Raw genomic sequence first — 22,260 nt, 5'->3', positions numbered from 1 at the left:
AGAGAATCAGTTCCTCAGCCCTTGCAGCTTCTGGTGGCTCCCGGTGTCCCTTGGCTTGTGGCCACATCAGTCCAACCTCTGCCCCTGTGGTCACACTGTCTTCTCCTGTTCTATGTCCAATCTCCCTCTGCCTTTCTCTTGTAAGGGTATGTGATGGTATTTAATGCCTACCCAGATAATGCAGGACAACCTCATCTCAAAATCTTTAATTATATCTGTAAACACCCTTTGTCCAAATAAGGTAGCGTTCACAAGTTCCAGGGATTTGATATAGATATCTCGGTGGGGAGGGGTGGGGATTTTCAGCCTACCACCCCAAGCATATCCTGTGAAAAGAGACATGGCCCTGCAATTAGCTGCTGTGTGGTGAGAGGAGGAAGATGCATGGGGCTCCTTTTCTGAGAGTGTATGGCATCGTCCCCCTCCTCAAGTCTTGACCCTTTGCCCTGACTCTTCTTCCTCTTTCCAGGTGGATGGTGACCTCCTGGTCCGCCTGTACCCGGAGCTGTGGGGGAGGCGTCCAGACCCGCCGAGTGACCTGCCAGAAGCTGAAAGCCTCTGGGATCTCCACTCCTGTGTCCAATGACATGTGCACACAGCTTGCCAAACGGCCAGTCGACACCCAGGCCTGTAACCAACAGCTATGTGTGGAGTGGGCCTTCTCCAGCTGGGGCCAGGTGAGAGGGCTTTTTCTTTTTTAATTTTTATTTTTTATTGAAGTAGAGTTGATTTACAATGTTTCAGGTGTACAGCAAAGTGATTCAGTTGTGCATATATATTTATTCTTTTTCAGATTCTTTTCTATTATAGGTTACTATAAGATATTGAGTTGAGTTCCCTGTGCTATACAGTAGGTCCCTGTCATTTATATAGGGACCATTTATTTCACATATATAGTAGTCTGTATCTGTTAATTCCAAATTTATCCCTCCCCCTTCTTAACCCTTTGTTAGCCATAAGTTTGTTTTTCAAGTCTGTGAGTCTGTTTCTGTTTTATAAATAAGTTCATTTCTATCATTTTTTTAGATTCCATATATAAGCGATATCGTATGATATTTGTCTCCTTCTGACTTACTTCACTCAGTATGATAATCTCTAGCTGCATCCATGTTGCTGCAAATGGCATTATTTCATTGTTTTTTATGGCTCAGTAGTATTCCATTGTATATATGCACCACATTTTCTTTATCCATTCATCTGTCAATGGACATTAGGGTTGTTTCCATGTCTTGGCTATTGTGAATAGTGCTGCAATGAACATTGGGGTGCATGTGTCTTTTGGGGTTTTTTAAAATTAATTTTTACTGGAGTATAGTTGATTTACAATGTTTTATCAGTTTCTGCTCTACAGCAAAGTGAATCAGCTACACATATACATATATCCATTCTTTTTCAGATTCTTTTCCCATATAGCTCATTAGATAGTATTGAGTAGAGTTCCCTATGCTATACAGTAGGTTCTTATTAGTTATCTATTTTATATATAGTAGCATCTATATGTCAATCCCAATCTCCCAATCTATCCCTCCCCCTCCTTTCCTCCTGGTAACCACAAGTTTGTTCTCCACATCTGTGACTCCATTTCTGTTCTGCATACAAGTTCATTTATAATTGTTTTAGATTCCACAAATAAGTGATATCATATATTTGTCTTTCTCTGTCTTACTTCACTCAGTATGACAATCTCTAGGTCCATCCATGTTGCTGCAAATGGCATTCTTTCTTTTTTATGGCTGAGTAATATTCCATTGTATATATGTACCACATCTTCTTTATCCATTCATCCGTTGATGGACATCTAGGTTGCATCCATGTCCTGGCTGTTGTAAATAGTGCTGCAGTGAACATTGGGGTGCATGTATTGTTTTCTCTGAATATGTGCCCAGGACTGGGATTTCTAGAGCATATTGTAGCTCTATTTTTAGTTTTTTAGGAACCTCCAGACTGTTTTCCATAGTGGCTGTAGCAATTTACATTCCCACCAACAGTGTAAGAGGGTTCCCTTTTCTCCACACCCTCTCCAGCATTTGTTACTTGTAGACTTTTTAATGATGGCCATTCTGACTGGTGTGAGGTGGCACCTCACTGTAGTTTTTATTTGCATTTCTCTAATATTTAGTGATGTTGAGCATCTTTTCATGTGCCTATTGGCCATCCATATTTCTTCTTTGGAGAGAGGTCTATTTAGGTCTTCTGCCCATTTTTTGGATTGGGTTGTTTGTTTTTTGTTGTTGAGTTGTATGAGCTGTTTGTATATTTTGGAAATTAAGCCCTTGTTGGTCGCAGTGTTTGTGAATATTTTCTCCCATTCTGTAGGGTTTTTTCGTCTTGTTTATGGTTTACTTTGTTGTGCAAAAGCTTGTGAGTTTGATTAGGTCCCATTTGTTTATTTTTGTATTTATTTCTATTGCCTTGGGAGACGGAACTAAGAAAACATTTGTACAATTTATGTCAGAGAATGTTTTGCCCATGTTCTCTTCAAGGAGTTTTATGGTATCGTGTCTTATGTTTTAAATCTTTAAGCCATTTTGTGTTTGTTTTTGTGTATGGTGAGAGGGTGTGTTTTAACTCCATCCATTTACATGCAGCTGTCCAACTTTCCCAGCACCACTTGCTGAAAGAGACTGTCTTTTTCCCATTCTATATTCTTGCCTCCTTTGTCGAAGATAAACTGACCTTAGGTGTGTGGGCTTATTTCTGGGCTCTCTATTCTGTTCCATTGATCCACTGTTTTTGTGCCAATACCATGCTGTTTTGATTACTGTAGCTTTGTGGTATTGTCTGAAGTCTGGGAGGGTTTTGCCTCCTGCTTTGTTCTTTATCTTCAGAATTGCCTTGGCAATTCTAGGTCTTTTAGGGTACTATGTAAATTTTAGGATTATCTGTCCTAGTTCTGTGAAATATGTCATGAGTAATTTGATATGGATCTCATTAAATCTGTAGATGGCTTTGGGTAGTATGGCCATTTTAACAATATTAATTCTTCCAATACAAGAGCATGGGATATCTTTCCATTTCTTTGAGTCATCTTTAATTTCCTTTATTAATGTTTTATAGGTCTCAGCGAATAAGTCTTTCACCTCCTTGGTGAGGTTTATTCCTAAGTATTTTCTTCTGGGGGTTGCGATTTTAAAAGGTATTGTTTCTTTTACATTCCCTTTGATATTTTGTTGTTGGTGTAAAGAAATGCAACAGATTTCTGTATGTGAATCTTGTATCCTGCTACCTTGCTGGATTTATCAGTTCTAGTAGCTTTTGTATGGAGTCTTTAGGGTTTTCTATATATAGTATCATATCATCTGCATATAATGACAGTTTTAGCTCTTCCCTTCCAATTCGGATACCTTTTTATTTTTAAGATTTCTTTTGATGTGGACCATTTTTAAAGTCTTTATTGAATTTTGTTAAAATATTGCTTCTGTTTTATGTTTCGGTTCTTTGGCCATGAGGCACGTGGGATCTTAGCTTCCTGACCAGGTATCAAACCTGCACCCGCTGCGTTGGAAGGTGAAGTCTTAACCACTGGACTGTCAGGGAAGTTCCCCCAATTTGAATACCTTTTATTTCTTTTTCTTGTCTGATTGCTGTGGCTAGGACTTCCAATACTATGTTGAATAGAAGAAGTGAGAGTGGGCATCCTTGTCTTGTTCCAGATTTTGGCAGGAAGGCTTTCAGCTTTTCACCATAGAGTATCATATTGTCTGTGGGTTTGTCATAAATAGCTTTTATTATCTGGAGATATGTTCACTCTATACCCACTATGGTAAGAGTTTTTTGGGTGCTGAATTTTGTCAAATGCTTTTTCTGCATCTATTGTGATGATCATGTGTTTTTTGTCTTTTGTTTATGTGGTGTTATCACATTGATTGATTTCATATGCTGAACCATCCTTGTGAACTTGGGATGTATCCCACTTGGTCATGGTGTTACGATATTTTTTATGTGTTGCTGGATTCAGTTTGCTAATATTTTGTTGAGAATTTTTGCATCTATATTCATCAAAGATATTGGCCTGTAATTTTCCTTTTTGGTGGTGTCTTTGCTAGACACCGGTCTTTTAAAGAAATCTCTCCAGTGACTCTAAGTCAATTGCTCAGGAGAGGAATCTAAACATGGGCATGTTTTAGAAGCCCCCCAAATGATTCTAATGTGCAGTCAGGGTAGAGAACCATTGTTCCAGGCCAAGAAGAGTTGAAGCCTAGCTGCTACCAGCAACTCCTTTCTCTCAATTCCCTGTTGGAGGTTAACCGAAAAAGTCCCAGGTTAGCTCAAGAGGGAGAAGAAATGGGGGCTCAGCTGGACAGAGGGAGGAACCACAGAAACTCTCCATTTGGAGAGGAAGTTTTATGTTTTAGTTATAACTGAAAAGAAAGACCAACACAAACTGAAGGTTCTTCTTTAGGAAGAGCAAACCTGAGCAGTGACACACACCAGCCCATGACAGAAGCAGCCAAGGGTGCAGTGTGCAGGGCTGTCATCATTTCTGGGCCAGGTCATTGTTTCTGGGCCAGGTGGGACTGAGCACAAGTCAGGAACTCCCATTTATAATTAGAGGCCTAGGTTTTGCCCAGTGAAGGTAGATAGGGCCTCTATTTAGACAAAGCATAGTTGTCCTATTCATCATCTGACTCCTTCTCTGTTTTAGAATGTTGGCACCAAAAAAAAAAAAATAATAAATCTGGTGTGGTGCTTGAGGGAAATGATATAATTGTATATATACTCTTGTTTTTCCTAAAGTCTGGGTTCAAAACTTACTGGAGACCTACTGAGCATCTAAGAGCTGCCTGCCAGGACTGATAATCAGCTGGTACCTACCAACTATGTGGGAACAACTGTTGTGGTTTGTCAGAGGCCCGTGCTAATTGGTAGGATAACTGTTTTGATTGGTCAGGCATAATTTCCGAATGGTCAGTATCTGAAACATACCATTAAGCTTGGCTGTGAGGACATGCCAAAGCAACCACACAGCTCAAAATTATTTGTGTAACTCTATGAAATAGTGTGACTGAATGCTTGGAGGCAGTTGGCAACTGGAACTTATTGGAACTGGTATCTACACATTACTGCATTCATGTTCCCTCATCCCAACCCTGAAGTGTGTTATTTGGAAAACAATCACTTGGAACATCCTGTTAAGTTAATACACTGTGGTCATCTCTAATGAAGATGAAATGTTATTTGGGGAAAATGTGGCCACAGAATTCATTTGCAACTTACAAGCCATTGTGTCCCAGGTGAGCCTGGGAATAATGCTCAACACTGGCAAATCAGTGCTCAGCCGGAGGCTCCTTTTTGGGGCCTCTACCAACCCCCCCTTATTTCCAGTGACCTGATACATGTGCTTCTTAATCAAAGAGGCATGAGCTCCCCCTTGCTCCCATGCCTGGGGGATATCATCTTTCTCCTACCTGGAAAAGCCCACTTCTGATAGCTCTCATTCCGCCCAAGGCAGCTCTGCTTCTAGGCCCTCAAGGCTTATTGGCAGTTTGTGAAATTACAATTGGGAACAGATCTGGCTACACGTGGGAGATGTTTCTGCATTGTATCACTGAGGTCACTCAAGGGCATATACGTGCACACTGATCATGCTGAGTGATTATTTTTCCTAAAAGACAGAAAAATAGGTCTTTCCTCCTTCCTTCCTCTCTAACACTCTTCACCCCCTTCTTCTTTCTTCTAGAACTCTCTAGGCAAGTTTGTCTCAAGCTTTAATGTGAATCACCTATGGATCTTGTTAAAAATGCAAATTCTCATCTAGTGAGTCTGGAATAGAGCTTTGGATGCTGAATTTTTTTTTAATGGAAGTATAGTTGATTTAGTTTCAGGTGTACAGCAAAGTGATTCAGTTATACATATTTTTCAGATTATTTTCCTTTATAGGTTATTACAAAATATTGAGTATAGTCCCCTGTGCTATACAGTAGGTCCTTGTTGGTTATCTATTCTATATATAGTATGTGTTTATGTTAATCTCAAACTCCTAATTTATCCCTGCCCCCTCTTTCCCCTTTGGTAACCATAAGTTTCTTTTCTATGTCTGAGGATCTATTTCTGTTTTGTATATAAGTTCATTTGTATAATTTTTTTTAGATTCCACATATAAGCAATATCCTATGATATTTGTTGTTCTCTGTCTGGCTTACTTTACTCAGTATGACAACCTCTGGGTCCCTCCATGTTGCTGCAAATGGCATTATTTCCTTCCTTTTTATGGCTAAGTAGTATTCCATTGATAAATATACCACATCTTCTTTATCCATTCCTCTGTCAATAGACATTTAGGTTGCTTCCAGGTCTTGGCTATTGTAAATAGTGCTGCAATGAACACTGGGGTGCATGTATCTTTTCCAACTATGGTTTTCTCCGGATATATGGCCAGGAGTGGGATTGCAGGATCATGTGGTAGCTGTATTTTTAGTTTTTTAAGGAACCTTCATACTGTTCTCCATAGTGGCTGCATCAATTTACATTCCCACTGACAGTTGTAGGAGGATTCTTCTTTCTCCACTCTCTCCAGTATTTATTATCTGTAGACTTTTTGATGATGGCCTTTCTGACCAGTGTGAGGTGATACCTCATTGTAGTTTTGATTTGCAGTTCTCTAATAATTAGTGATGTTGAGCATCCTTTCATGTGCCTTTTGGCCATATGTATATCTTCTTTGGAGAAATATCTATTTAGATCTCCTGTCCATTTTTTCATTGGGTTGTTTTTTTGATATTGAGCTGTATGAGCTCTTCCTATATTTTGGAGATTAATCCCTTGTCAGTTGCATCACTTGCAAATATTTTCTCCCATTCTGTAGGTTGCCTTTTCATTTTGTTTATGGTTTCCTTTGCTATGCAAATGCCTTTAAGTTTAACTAGGTCCCATTTGTTTTTGTTTTTATTTCCATTACTCTAGGTGGTGTATCCAAAAAGATATTGCTGTGATTTATGTCAAAGAGTGTTCTGCCTATGTTTTCCTCTAGCAGTTTTATAGTATCCAGTGTTACATTTAGGTCTTTAATCCATTTTGAGTTTATTTTGTGTGTGTGGTGTTAGCGAGTGTTCTAATTTTATTCTTTGACATGTATCTGTCCAGTTTTCCCAGCACAACTTATTGTAGAGACTGTCTTTTCTCCATTGTATAGTCTTGCCTCCTTTGTCATAGATTAATTGACCATAGGTGCGTGGGTTTATTTCTGGGCTTTCTATCCTGTTCCATTGATCTATATGTCTGTTTTTCTGCCACTACCATACTGTTTTGATTACTGTAGCTTTGTAGTATAGTCTGAAGCCAGGGAGCCTGATTCCTCTATTGGATGCTGAATTTTTAACTGAATTATTTTTATAATTCACATTATATTCGTTTTAGGAGTACAACATAATGATTTGATATTTGTATATATTTCAAAATGATCACCACAATACGTCTAATTAATATCCTTCACTATACAGTTACTAAAAACATTTTTTCTTCTGATGAGAACTTTTAAGATCTATTTAACTTCCAAATATGCGATACTGTATTATTAACTATAGTCATCATGCTGTATATTACATCTCCATGACTTACTTATTTTATAGCTTGAAGCTTGTACCTTTTGATCCCCTTAACTATTTTACCCACCCCCTGACTATGACAACCGCCAGTCTGTTCTCTGTATCTATTTTGTTGGTTTTGTTTAGATTCCACATATAAATGAGACCATATGGTATCTTTCTCTGGCATATTTTACTTAGCATGATGTCCTCAGGTCCATTAGTGTTGCCACAAATGGCAAGATTTTTTTTTTATTGCTGATTAATATTCCTGTGCGTGTATATACACACGTGTCACTTATATACGTGTGTGTGTGTGTGTGTGTGTGTGTGTGTATACACACATATCATTTTCTTTATCAATTTATCCATTGATGGACACTTAGGTTGGCTGCATATCTTGGCTATTGTAAATAATGCTCTAATGAACATGGGGGTGCACATATCTTTTCAAATTAGTGTTTTTATTTTCTTCAGGTAAATACCCAGAAGTGGAATTGCTGGTTCATTTTTAATTTTTTGAGGTCCCTCCATACTGTTTTCCAAAGTGGGTGCATCTATTTACATTCCCACCAACGGTTCACAGGGGTTCCCTTTTCTCCACATCCTCACCAACACTTATTTCTTGGCTTTCTGATAATAGCCATCCTAAAAGGTGTGAGGTGATATCTCACTGTGGTTTTGATATGCATTTCCCTCATGATTAGTGATGATGAGTACCTAATTTTTTTCATGTGCCTGTTGGTGATTTGCATGTCTTCTTCAAAAAAACGTCTATTCAATCCTCTGCCCCTTTTTAAATTGGATTTTTTTTCTATTGAGTTCTTTATATGTTTTAGATATTAAACCTTTATCAGATATATGATTTGCAAATATTTTCTCCCATTCAATAAGTTGCCTTCTCACTTTATTGAAGGTTTTCTTTGCTGTGCAAAAGCTTTTTAGTTTGATACAGTTCCACTTCTTTATTTTTGCTTTAAAAATAATCATCCCTAAAATCAATGTCAAGGAGCTTACCACCTATGTTTTCTTCTAGCAGTTTTCCGGTTTCAGGTTTTCTGTCAAGTCTTTAATCCATTTTGAGTTAATTTTTGTGTATGGTATAAGGTAGTGGTTCAGTTTCATTCTTTTGCATGTGACTGTCAAGTTTCCCCAACATTTATTGAGGAGACTGTCCTTTCCCCACTGTATACTCTTGGCTCCTTTGTTGTAAATTAATTGACCATATATGCGTGGGTTTATTTCTGGGCTATTCTGCTCAATATATGTGTGTCTGTTTTTATGCAAAACTATACTGTGATTACTGTAATTTTTTATCACTAGTATAGTTTGAAGTCAGTGATGCCTCCAGTGTTTTCTTTCTAAAGATTGCTTTGACTATTTGGGGTCTTTTGTGATTCCATATAAATTTTAGGATTGTTTATTCTATTTCTGTGAAAAATGCCATTGGAATTTTGACAGGGATTGTAGTGAATCGGTAGACTGCTTTGAGTAGTATGGACATTGTAACAATACTGATTCTTTCAATCTATGAGCATGGAATATCTTTCCATTTATTTTTGTCATCCTGAATTTCTTTCATTAATAAGTCTTCAGTGTATAGGTCTTTCATCTCCTTCATTAAATTTATTCCTGGGTATTTTATTCTTTTTGGTGTAATTTTAAATGGGATTGTTTTCTTAATTTCCCTTTCTGAGAGTTTGTTATTAACGTATAGAAATGCAATTGATTTTTGTGTGTTGATTTTGTATTCTGCAACTTTACTGAATTTGTTTATTAGCTCTAACAGTTTTTTTGGTGGCGGTCTATAGGATTTTCTATAAATAGTATCACGTCATCTGCAAATAGTGACAGTTTTACTTCTTCCCTTCCAATCTGGATGCCTTCTTTTTTTTTTCCTTGCCTATTTGCTCTTGCAAGGACAATACTATGTTGAATAAAAGTGGCAAGAGTGGGCATCCTTGTCTTGTTCCTGATCTTAGGGGAAAAGCTTTCAGCTTTCCACTTTTGAGTATGATGTTAGTTGTGGACTTGTCATATATGACCTTTATTATATTAAGGTACATTCTGTCTACATACACTTTGTTAAGAGTTTTTATCATAAACAGATGTTGAATTTTGTCAAATGCTTTTTCTCCACCTATTGAGATGATCAAATGATTTTTATCCTTCATTTTGTTAATGTGGTATATCACATGTTGATTGCTTTGTGGATACTGAACCATCATTGCATTCCTGGACCAAGTCTCATTTTATCATGGTCTTTGATCCTTTTAGTGTATTGTTGAATTTGCTTTGCTAATATTTTATTGAGGATTTTTGCATCTATGTTCATCAGGGATATTGACCTGTAATTTTCTTTTCTGCATCACCCTTGTCTGGTTTTTAGTTTCAGGGTAATGCTGGCCTCATAAAATGAGTTTGGAAGAGTTCCCTCCTCTTGTATTTTTTGGAGGAGTTCGAGAAGAATTGATATTAATTCTCCTTTGAATGTTTGGTAGAATTCACAAGTGAAGCTGTCTGGTCCTGGACTTTTGCTTGTTGGGTGGTTTTTGATTACTGACTCAATCTCCTTACTTGTATTGGTCTGTTCAGATTTTCTATTTCATCGTGATTCAGTCTGGGTAGGTTATATGTTTCTAGGAATTTATCCATGTCTTCTAGGTTGTCTAATTTGTTGGTGTATAATTGTTCAGAGTAGTCTCTATGATACTTGTATGTCTGTGGTATCAGTTGTTATAGTTCCTCTTTCATTTCGGATTTTATTTGAGTCCTCTGTCTCTTTTGTTTGGTGAGTCTAACTAAGGCTTATAAATTTTGTTTATCTTTTCAAAGAATCAGCTTTTTGTTTCATTGATCTCTTCTATTGGCTTTTTAGTCTCTATTTCTGCTCTAAAATTTGTTATTGTTCTCCCTTCTACTAATTTTGACCTTTTTCTATGTCCTTGAGGTGTAAAGTTAGGTGGTTTGAGACTTTTGTTTCTTGAGGTAGGCATTTATCACCGTGAACTTCCCTCTCAGAACTGTTTTTGCTGTACGCCACAAGTTTTGGTATGTAATATTCCCATTTTCATTTGTCTCAAAATATTTTATTTCTCTTTTGACCCATTGAATAATCTCCACATATTTGCAAATTTTCCAGTTTCCTTCTTGAAATTGATTTCTAGTTTCATACTATTGAGGTCAGAAATGAATCTTGATATCATTTCTATCTTAAATTTATTAAGATTTGTTTTTTGGCCTGTCATATGATCTATCCTAGGAAGCATTCCATGTGCACTTGAGAAGACTGTGTGTTCTGTTGCTGTTGGATGGAATGTTCTATATATATCTGTTAAATTCATCTGGTCTAACATATTGCTTAAAGCTGATGTTTCTTTATTGATTCTCTGTCTGGATGATCCATCCATTGATATAAGTGGGGTATTAAAGCCCCCTGCTATTTTTATATTGCTGTCTGTTTCTCCTCTTAGGTCTGTTAATATTTGGCTTTATATATTTAGGTGCTCCTATGTTGGGAGCATAAGTATTTACAAATGTTATATCCTCTTGTGGATTGACCCCTTTATCATTATGCAGTTCCCTTGTCTCTTATGCCAGAAAAATTAGACTGTTAAACAAAAACTGTCATAAGTATAGCTACCCCCAGTTTCTTTTGGGCTCTATTTGCATGAAATATCTTTTTATATATCTTTTATCCCTTCATTTTCAGTTTGTGTGTTCTTACGTTTGAAGGGAGTCTCTTGTAAGCAACATATACGTGGGTCTTGTTTTTTCTATCCATTCAGCTACTCTATCTTTTGAATTGAGAATTTAGTCCATTTACCTTTAAAGATATATTGGTATGTATGTATTTAATGCTCTCTGGCTGTTTTGTAGTCCTCTCTGTTCCTTTCTTCTGCTACTGCTTTCTTCCTTTGTGGTTTGATGACTTTCTTAAGTGGTATGCTTATATTCCATTTTTTTATTTCTTGTGATTATATTTTTGCTTTGTGGTTACTATGAGGCTTATATATTATAGAGTATATCCCTAACAGTCTATTTTAAATTGATAAAAACTTAAGTTTGTTGTAAACTTAAACCATTCTAAAGCTTAACATTTTTACTCTTACCCCTTCCCCATGTTTTATGATCTTGATGTCACATTTTATATCTTTTTATCTTGTGTATCCTTAAAGAATTATTGTAATAGTAGTTATTTTTACCACGTTTGTTTTCTTACCTTCATACTAGCTTTTTAAGTGATTAATCCACTACATGTTCTATATATTTACCTTTCTATTGAGGTTTATCTTTTCTTGTTACTAATTATTGCCCTTTCTATTCAGCTTAAAGAAGTCCCTTTAACATTTCTTGTAAGGCTGGTTTACTAGTGATAACTCCCTTGCCTTCTGCTTATCTGGAAAACTCTTTCTCTCTCCATTTTTTTTTCTTTTCTGGTGATGCTTTATTTATATATTTTTTTAATTTTTTAATTTTAATTTATTACTTTTTTACATAGTAGGTTCTTATTAGTCATCAATTATAAACACATCAGTGTATACATATCAATCCTAATTGCCCAATTCATCACACCACCATCCCCACGCCCCACGGTTTTCCCCCCTTGGTGTGCATACGTTTGTTCTCTACATCTGTGTCTCAACTTCTGCCCGGCAAACCGGTTCATCAGCGCCATTTTTCTAGGTTCCACATACATGCATTAATATACGATATTTGTTTTACTCTTTCTGACTTATTTCACTCTGTATGACAGTCTCTAGATCCATCCACGTCTCAACAAATGACCCAATTTCGTTCCTTTTTATGGCTGAGTAATATTCCATTGTATATATGTACCACATCTTCTTTACCCATTCGTCTGTCGATGGGCATTTAGGTTGCTTCCATGACCTGGCTATTGTAAATAGTGCTGCAATGAACATTGGGGTGCCTGTGTCTTTTTGAATTATGGTTTTCTCTGGGTATATGCCCAGTAGTGGGATTGCTGGATCATATGGTAATTCTATTTTTAGCTTTTTAAGGAACCTCCATACAGTTCTCCATAGTGGCTCTATCAATTAACATTCCCACCAACAGTGCAAGAGGGTTCCCTTTTCTCCACACCCTCTCCAGCATTTGCTGTTTGTAGATTTTCTGATGATGCCCATTCTAACTGGTGTGAGGTGATACCTCATTGTAGTTTTGATTTGCATTTCTCTAATAATTAGTGATGTTGAGCAGCTTTTCATGTTCTTCTTGGCCATCAGTATGTCTTCTTTGAAGAAATGTCTGTTTAGGTCTTCTGCCCGTTTTTGGATTGGGTTGTTTGTTTCTTTAATATTGAGCTTCATGAGCTGTTTATATATTTTGGAGATTAATCCTTTGTCCGTTGATTCGTTTGCAAATATTTTCTCCCATTCTGAGGGTTCTCTTTTCATTTGTTTATGGTTTCCTTTGCTGTGCAAAAGCTTTGAAGTTTCATTAGGTCCCATTTGTTTATTTTTGTTTTTATTTCCATTACTGTAGGAGGTGGATCAAAAAAGATGTTGCTGTGACTTATGTCAGAGAGTGTTCTTCCTATGTTTTCCTCTAAGAATTTTATAGTGTCTGGTCTTACATTTAGGTCTCTGATCCATTTTGAGTTTATTTTTGTGTTTGGTGTTAGGGAGTGTTCTAATTTCATTCTTTTACATGTAGCTGTGCAGTTTTCCCAGCACCACTTATTGAAGAGACTGTCTTTTCTCCATTGTATATCCTTGCCTCCTTTGTCATAGATTACTTGACCATAGGTGCGTGGGTTTATCTCTGGGTTTTCTATCTTGTTCCATTGATCTATGTTTCTGTTTTTGTGCCAGTACCATATTGCCTTGATTACTGTAGGTCTGTAGTATAGTCTGAAGTCAGGGAGTCTGATTCCTCCAGCTCCGTTTATACTCCTAAAGACTGCTATGGCTATTCGGGGTCTTTTGTGTCTCCATACAAGTTTTAAGATTTTTTGTTCCAGTTCTGTAAAAAATGCCATTGCTAATTTGATAGGTATCGCATTGAATCTGTAGATTGCTTTGGGTGGTACAGTCATTTTCACAGTATTGATTCTTCCATTGCAAGAACATGTATATCTCTCCATCTGTTGGTGTCATCTTTAATTTCTTTCATCAGTGTCTTATAGTTTTCTACATTCAGGTCTTTTGTCTCCCTAGCTAGGTTTATTCATAGGTATTTTATTCTTTTTGTTGCAGTGGTAAATGGGAATATTTCCTTAATCTCTCTTTCACATTTTCGTCTTTATTATATAGGAATGCAAGAGATTTCTGTGCATTAATTTTGTATCCTGCAACTTTACCAAATTCATTGATTAGCTCTAGTAGTTTTCTGGTGGCATTTTTAGGATTCTCTATGTATAGTATCATGTCAACTGCAAACAGTGACAGCTTTACTTCTTCTTTTCCGATTCGGATTCCTTTTATTTCCTTTTCTTCTCTGATTGCTGTGGCTAAAACTTCCAAAACTATGTTGAATAATAGTGGTGAGAGTGGACATCCTTGTCTTGTTCCTGATCTTAGAGGAAATGCTTTCAGTTTTTCACCATTGAGAATGATGTTTGCTGTGGTTTGTCATATATGGCCTTTATGATGTTGAGGTAGGTTCCCTCTATGCCCAGTTTCTGGAGACTTTTTATAACTGGGTGTTGAATTTTGTCAAAAGCTATTTCTGCATCTATTGAGATGATCATATGGTTTTTATTCTTCAATTTGTTAATATGGTGTATCACATTGATTGATTTGCATATACTGAAGAATCCTTGCATCCCTGGGATAAATCCCACTTGATCATGGTGTATGATCCTTTTAATGTGTTGTTGGATTCTGTCTGCTAGTATTTTGTTGAGGATTTTTGCATCTATATTCATCAGCGATATTGGTCTGTAATTTTACTTTACTGTAGTTTCTTTGGTCTTGGTATCAGGGTGATGGTGGCCTCACAGAATGAGTTTGGGAGTGTTCCTTCCTCTGCAATTTTTTGGAAGAGTTTGAGGAGGATGGGTGTTAGCTCTTCTCTAAATGTTTGATAGAATTCGCCTGTGAAGCCATCTGGTCCTGAACTTTTTTTGTTGGAAGATATTTAATCACAGTTTCAATTTCATTACATTGGATTGGTCTGTTCATATTTTCTATTTCTTCCTGGTTCAGTCTTGGAGGTTATAACTTTCTATGAATTTGTCCATTTCTTCCAGGTTGTCCATTTCATTGGCATAGAGTTGCTTGTAGTAGTCTCTTAGGATGCTTTGTATTTCTGCGGTGTCTGTTGTAACTTCTCCTTTCTCATCTCTATTTTATTGATTTGAGTCCTCTCCCTCTTTTTCTTGATGTGTCTGGCTAATGGTTTATCAGTTTGGTTTATCTTCTCAAAGAACCAGCTTTTAGTTTTATTGATCTTCGCTATTCTTTTCTTTGTTTCTATTTCATTTATTTCTGCTCTGATCTTTATACTTTCTTCCCTTCTGCTAACTTTGGTTTTTTTTTAATTCTTCTTTAGTTCCTTTAGGTGTAAGGTTAGATTGTTTATTTGAGATTTTTCTTGTTTCTTGAGGTAGGCTTGTATAGCTATAATCTTCCCTCTTAGAACTGCTTTTGCTGCATCCCATAGGTTTTGGATCGTTATGTTTTCATTGTCATTTGTCTCTAGGTATTTTTTGATTTCCTCTTTGATTTCTTCAGTGATCTCTTGGTTATTTAGTAACATATTGTTTAGCCTCCATGTGTTTGTGTTTTTTACGTTTTTTTTCCTGTAATTCATTTCTAATGTCATAGCTTTGTGGTCAGAAAAGATGCTTGATATGATTTCAATTTTCTTAAATTTACTGAGGCTTGATTTGTGACCCCAAGATGTGATCTCTCCTGGAGAATGTTCCGTGTGCATTTGAGAAGAAAGTGTAATCTGCTGTTTTTGGATGGAATGTCCTATAAATATCAATTAAATCTATCTGGTCTGTTGTGTCATTTAAAGCTTTTGTTTCCATATTTATTCTCATTTTGGATGATCTGTCCATTGGTGTAAGTGAGGTGTTAAAGTAACCCCACTATTTTGTGTTACTGCTGATTTCCTCTTTTATAGCTGTTAGCAGTTGCCTTATGTATTGAGGTGCTCCTATGTTGGGTGCATATATATTTATAATTGTTATATCTTCTTCTTGGATTGATCCTAGATCATTATGTAGTGTCCTTCCTTGTCTCTTGTTACGTTCCTTACTTTAAAGTCTATTTTATCTGATATGTGTATTGCTACTTCAGCTTTCTTTTGATTTCCATTTGCATGGAATATCTTTTTCCATCCCCTCACTTTCAGTCTGTATGTGTCCCTAGGTCTGAAGTGGGTCTCTTGTAGACAGCATATATATGGGTCTTGTTTTTGTATCCATTCAGCAAGCCTGTGTCTTTTGGTTGGAGCATCTAATCCATTCACGCTTAAGGTAGTTATCAATATGTATCTTCCTATGACCATTTTCTTAATTGTTTTGGGTTTGTTTTTGTAGGTCCTTTTCTTCTCTTGTGTTTCCCGCCTAGAGAAGTTCCTTTAGCATTTGTTGTAGAGCTGGTTTGGTGGTGCTGAATTCTCTTAGCTTTTGCTTGTCTGTAAAGCTTTTGATTTCTCCATCGAATCTGAATGAGATCCTTGCTGGGTAGAGTAATCTTGGTTGTAGGTTCTTCCCTTTCACCACTTTAAGTATATCATGCCACTCCCTTCTGGATTGTAGAGTTTCTGCTGAGAAATCAGCTGTTAACCTTATGGGAGTGCCCTTGTATGTTATTTGTCGTTTTTCCCTTGCTGCTTTCAATAATTTTTCTTTGTCTTTAATTTTTGCCAATTTGATTACTATGTGTCTCGGCGTGTTTCTCCTTGGGTTTATCCTGTTTGGGACTCTCTGCGCTTCCTGGACTTGGGTGGCTCTATTTCCTCTCCCATGTTAGGGAAGTTTTTGACTATAATCTCTTCAAATATTTTGTCTGGTCCTTTCTCTCTCTCTTCTCCTTCTGGGACCCCTATAATGCGAATGTTGTTGCATTTAAAGTTGTCCCAGAGGTCTCTTAGGCTGTCTTAATTTCTTTTCATTCTTTTTTCTTTATTGTATTCTGCAGCAGTGAATTCCACCATTCTGTCTTCCAGGTCACTTATCCGTTCTTCTGCCTCAGTTATTCTGCTATTGATTCCTTCTAGTGTGGTTTTCATTTCAGTTATTGTATTCTTCATTGCTGTTTGTTCTTTAATTCTTCTAGGTCTTTGATGAACATTTCTTGTATCTTCTCGATCTTTCCCTCCATTGTTTTTCCGAGGTCTTGGATCATCTTCACTATCATTATTCTGAATTCTTTTTCTGGAAGGTTGCCTATCTCCACTTCATTTAGTTGTTTTCTCCACTTCATTTAGTTGTTTTTCTGGGGTTTTATCTTGTTCCTTCATCTGGTACATAGCCCTCTGCCTTTTCATCTTGTCTATCTTTCTGTGAATGTGGTTTTAGTTCCACAGGCTGCAGGATTGTAGTTCTTCTTGTTTCTGCTGTCTGCCCTCTGGTGGATGAGGCTATGTAAGAGGCTTGTGTATGTTTCCTGATGGGAGGGACTGGTGGTGGGTAGAGCTGACTGTTGCTCTGGTGGGCAGAGCTCAGTAAAACTTTAATCCGCTTGACTGCTGTTGGGTGGGGCTGGGTTCCCTCCCTGCTGGTTGTTTGGCCTGAGGCAACCCAACACTGGAGCCTACCTGGGCTCTTTGGTGGGGCCAATGGCAGACTCTGGGAGGGCTCACACCAAGGAGCACCCCCCAGAACCTCCACCGCCAGTGTCCTTGTCCCCATGGTGAGCCCCAGCCACCCCCCACCTCCGCAGGAGACCCTCCAACACTAGCAGGTAGGTCTGGCTCAGCCGCCCCTGGGGTCACTGCTCCTTTCCCGGGGTCCCGATGTGCACACTACTTTGTGTGTGCCCTCCAAGAGTGGAGTCTCTGTTTCCCCCAGTCCTGTCGAAGTCCTGCAATCAAATCCCACTAGGCTTCAAAGTCTGATTCTCTAAGAATTCCTCCTCCCATTGCCGGACCCCCAGGTTGGGAAGCCTGATGTGGGGCTCAGAACCTTCACTCCAGCGGGTGGACGTCTGTGTTCTCCAGTCTGTGTATCACCGAGCCAGCAGTTATGGGATTTGATTTTACTGTGATTGCGCTCCTCCTGCTGTCTCATTGTGGCTTCTCCTTTGTCTTTGGATGTGGGGTACCCTTTCTGGTGAGCTCCAGTGTCCTCCTGTCGATGATTGTCCAGCAGCTAGCCGTGACTCTGGCATTCTCACAAGAGGGAGTGAGAGCATGTCGTTCTACTCCGCCATCTTGGTTCCTTCCTCTGGTGATGCGTTAAACAGTGTCAGTACAAAGATACTCTCCCCAAGTATTTTTATTTCCAGGAGATGTTTCCTGTCTTGGCTGCAAAGCACTGTATCATGCAGGCCTATGCTGAGTACAACCAGTCTATCCTTTTTTTCATCCTTTGTGCTTAGTCTAGTTTCACTTGCTCATAGGGTACCACGTGTGGAGGTACTGCACTGGGCTCTTCACATGAGAGCTCCTAGTGCGAAATGACTGCACCAGCACCTCAGCTTAGACACTGCCGAAGACCCTCTGTCTCTCTCTCCAATTCTGAATGATAACTTTGCTGGGTAGAGTATTTTTGATTGGAAGTTTTTTTCTTTCAGCACTTTGAAGATACTGTGCCACTTCCTTCTCGCCTACCAATCCTGCTGAAAAATTTGCTGTAGTCTTCTGGGCATTGCCTTATACCTAACAAGTTGTTTTTCTCTTGCTGCTTTTGAGATTCTCTCCTTGTCTTTAACTTTTGACGTTTTAATTATGTCTTTAATTATAGTGTCTCTTTTGGGTTTATTTGGAACACTCTGGGCTTCCTGGAACTGGGTGTCCATTTTCTTTCCCAGAGTAGGGAAGTTTTCAGCCATTGTGTCTTGAAATAAGTTTTCTGCTCCTTTCTATCTTCTTTTTCTGTGACCCCTATGATCTGAATGTTAACGTGTTTGATGTTGTCCCACAGCTCCTTAAGCTATCTTCGCTGGGTTTTATGCTTTTTTTTTTTTGGCTGATGGGTGAGTTCCACTGCCTTGTCTTTGAGTTGACTGATGCTTTCTTCTGCTTCATCTAGTCTGCTGTTGAACCCCTGTAGTGTATTTTTCAGTTCAGTAACTGTATTCTTCAGCTCTGTGCCTTCTGTGGTACTTTTTTATATTTTCTATCTCTTTGTTGAATTTCTCATTGTGTTCATCCATTCTTCTCCCTAGTTTTATGAGTATCTTTATGACCATTACCTTGAACTCTTTTTCAGGTAAATACCTTAGCTCTATTTCATTGAGGTCTCCCCCGCCCCCCACCACACACTGAGGTTTTATCTTGTTCTTTCATTTGGAACATATTTCTGTTTCTTCATCTTGCTTAACTCTTTGTGTTGGTTTCCATACTGTAGATGAAACCACCACCTCTCCCAGTCTTGAAGGAGTGGCCTCATGTAGGAGGTGAACATTGTCTTTCAACCCTGTCCCAGCTCTTTGTCATCTCTCAAACCTTTGTGCTTGTCGCAGCAGCCTATTATATTTTTAATAGCTCACGCTGACCAGGTGATCAGTAGTATTCCCTGGATGGCAGCTGCACATATCAGGGGTCTAGATGAGTGTATAAGCTCTTTCCTAAGAGATACTGGAGCAATGCAGAGGGAGAGTGCAAAGACAGCATCCACAGCCTACATTCCTTGAGAGTAGTTTTGTAGTCCAATAGATGTGTGCCAAACCTGAAGCCTGCCCCTCAGGCCATAGGTCCAGTACAAATAAAGAGGATTCCTCCACAGAAAGGCTGGGGGATGTTCCTCAGTCTGCTGTCTGCATAGTGCCCTAGGGGTGGCAGCCTTCCAAGAACCAGCTATCCGATTGCCACAGTCCCATGGGACACCGAAATTCAAGCTCCCCTGATCACCTGAGCCAGGCAATCAAGGGGCATCCCTGGAGTGGCAGCTGCAAAAACTAGTGCGCCAGACATAAAAACCAGGGTACCAGCTGCATGTAAAGCTCCCCTCCAGGAAACACGTGCTCTGGAGCACAGCAGAGGGAGACTGCAAAGTTAGTGCCTACCCTCTGAGGTCTCTAGAAAGGATTACAGTCAGTCCCTAGATGCATGTTTAATTGGAAGTCTACCTCTCAGACTGCAGCCATGATGACTGGCTAATAAGGCTCCTTCGCAGATATACCAAGGTTCTGGCTCTGTTGCCTCTTGCTGAGCCCTAGGGGTGATAGCTGTTTAAGAAAGCTTTTCTCCATTGGTTATAGTCCTGTAGGACCCACAAGCATAAGCCCCACTGGCTGTCAAGAGTCAGGCTATGTAGTGGTGTCCCCTGGCAGCAGACAGGGGTATGGGCTCCTTGTGGGGTGACATTGATTATTACAGCTCCTTGGGACCAAGAATTCAAACTCCCCTAGCCTCCAGAACCAGGCAGTCAAGAGGCCTTCCCTGGGCAGCAGCCACAAAGACTGGGGCACCAAATGCATGTGAAAGCTCCCTTCCAGGAGATACTGGTGCTCTGGAACATGGCAAAAGGAGAGTGTGGAGATGGTGCCCACAAGTCTCAGTCCTGGAGAGTGCTCCAGCAGGCTTCTAGATTTGTGTGTTAAATTAGAAATCTGCCCTCAGGCTGATGCTTAAATATAAGCAGGTGAGCCTCCTTCACTTTAAATCTGGGTATGATCAGCTGTCTCTGAGCTGGGTCCTGGGACGTAAGCTGTGAGCCCCACTGGTTTTCCAAGTTAGATGTTTGGGGGGCTCATCTGTCAGATAAAGGTGCCCAATGTGGAGTTTGAACCCTTTGCTCCTTGGGGAGAAGCTCCAGGTTTTGAGTTTTCTCCCAATTGTTGGTCACCTCCCAGTCCCTCCTACTTGCTTTGATGAGGTTTTCTTCTTGTTTGCCTAATGTGTGGTTGTCACTCAGGCAGCCTTTAGGATTTTTTAAGAAGAAATTGTTCCATATGTAGATGTAGACTCAGCGTATCTGTGGGAGGAGGTAAATTCAGGATTTTCCTGTATCATCACCTTAAACTGGAACCCCAAATCTTGTGTTTGTTGACATTTTTTTACCAAGAGGCTCCAGGTTTCACCAAATGCTTAAAGAACCTGGAAGGCTACCAACCACTGAAGAAGGACTCAAGGTAAAAGCAGTCCTCTTGGTCAGGCAAATATGTCCAAAGCCAGCTACTGCTCCTCCTGCTACGGCCAAGTATACCAAAGTCTTGCCAGCCACATCTTTTTGTCTGACCAGGTGATGCTAGGAGGTATGAACTGAGAAGATAAAAGAGTAAGGCTCTGAAGGATCCAGCATGACAGTGTTGTTCACAAACACACAAAGGGTAGGGAAAATGTAAAAATGCCCCCTTGACACAGTTTCTTTAAATTATTATTGTGATAAAATATACATAACATTTTAACTATTTTAAGTGTACAATTCAGTGGCATTAAGTACATTCATATTGTTGTACTATCACCACTATCCATCTTTAAAACTTTTTCATCATCCCAAACTAAACTCTGTACCCATTAAACAATAATTCCCCATTATCCCTTTCTCCCCATCCCTGGTAACCACTATTCTACTTTGTTTCTATGAATTTGACTACACTAGTTTAGTGGAATCATACAGTATTTGTCCCTTTGTATCTGGCTTCTGTCACTTTAATGTTTTCAAGATTCATCCATGTTGTAGCGTGTATAAGAACTTCATTCCTTTTTAAGGCTGAATAATATTCCAGTATAAGTATATATCACATTTGTTTACGCATCCATCTGTCACCGGGCATGTGGGTTGTTTCCATCGTTTGGCTGTCATGAATAATGCTAGTATGAACATGTTTGTATAGTATCTGTTCAAGTTCCTGCTTTCATTCTTTTGAGTATATGCCCAGAAGTGGAATTGCTAAATCATATGGTCATTCTATGTTTAATTTTTGAGGAACCGCCATACTATTCTTTATAGCAGCTATATCATTTTACATTCTCACCAGCAGTGCACCAAAGTTCCAATTTTTCCCAAATATTCAATGCTTGTTATTTTCTGGGTTTTTGATAGTAGACATCCTAGTGAATGTGAAGTGGTATCTCACTGTGGTTTTGATTTGCATTTCCCTACCTACTAGTGATGCTGAACATACTTTCATGTGTGTATTGCCCATTCATACATCTTCTTTAGAGAAATGTCTATTCAAGGCTTTGTGTTTGAGTTGTACTTCTTGATATATTCTGAATATTAATCCTTTATCAGATTTATGATTTGCAAATATTTTCTCCCATTCTGTAGGTTGCCTTTTCACTCTTTTGGTAGCGTCCATTGATGAAGAAGAGCTTTTAATTATGATGATGTCCAGCTTATCTAATTTTTTCTTGTGGCCTGTGCTTTTTTAGTGTCATAGTCAAGAAATGATTGCCAAATCCAATAACCTGAAGCTCTTCCCCTCTGTTTTCTTCAAACAGTTTTATACTTTTAACTCTTACATTTAAGTCTTTGATCCATTTTGAGACAATTTTTATATGGTGTAAAGTAAGGATCCAGCCTAATTCTTTTGCATGTGGATATTGTTTTGCCAGAACCATTTGTTAAAAAGACTGTCCTTTCCCCATTAAAAGATCTTGGCATACTTCATCTGACTATATATGCACGTTTGTTTCTAGGCTCTCT

The 22,260-nt window shown here is 38.6% G+C and overlaps 2 protein-coding genes across 8 annotated transcripts in view; one reads left to right on the top strand and one right to left on the bottom strand.

Annotated features, from left to right (window-relative positions):
* The window catches only part of SAXO1 (stabilizer of axonemal microtubules 1), an 87,693-nt gene that overhangs the window by 539 nt on the left and 64,894 nt on the right, over positions 1-22,260 (bottom strand). The window lies entirely within an intron of this gene.
* ADAMTSL1 (ADAMTS like 1) overlaps positions 1-22,260 on the top strand; it is a 755,614-nt gene that overhangs the window by 716,797 nt on the left and 16,557 nt on the right. For all 7 annotated transcript variants that reach the window (XM_029201839.1, XM_029201841.1, XM_029201844.1 and 4 more), the window contains one exon: positions 470-677. In XM_029201839.1, the coding sequence (XP_029057672.1) occupies positions 470-677 (208 nt within the window). The remainder of the gene's footprint in view (positions 1-469; positions 678-22,260) is intronic.

This window comes from Monodon monoceros, unplaced genomic scaffold (genome assembly GCF_005190385.1).
Source record: "Monodon monoceros isolate NGI ecotype Baffin Bay Population unplaced genomic scaffold, NGI_Narwhal_1 Super_Scaffold_5, whole genome shotgun sequence".
In the NCBI taxonomy this organism is placed as follows: Eukaryota; Metazoa; Chordata; class Mammalia; order Artiodactyla; family Monodontidae; genus Monodon; species Monodon monoceros.
The sequence above is the reverse complement of the archived record's forward strand: the minus strand, read 5'-3'. Positions and strand labels throughout refer to the sequence as shown.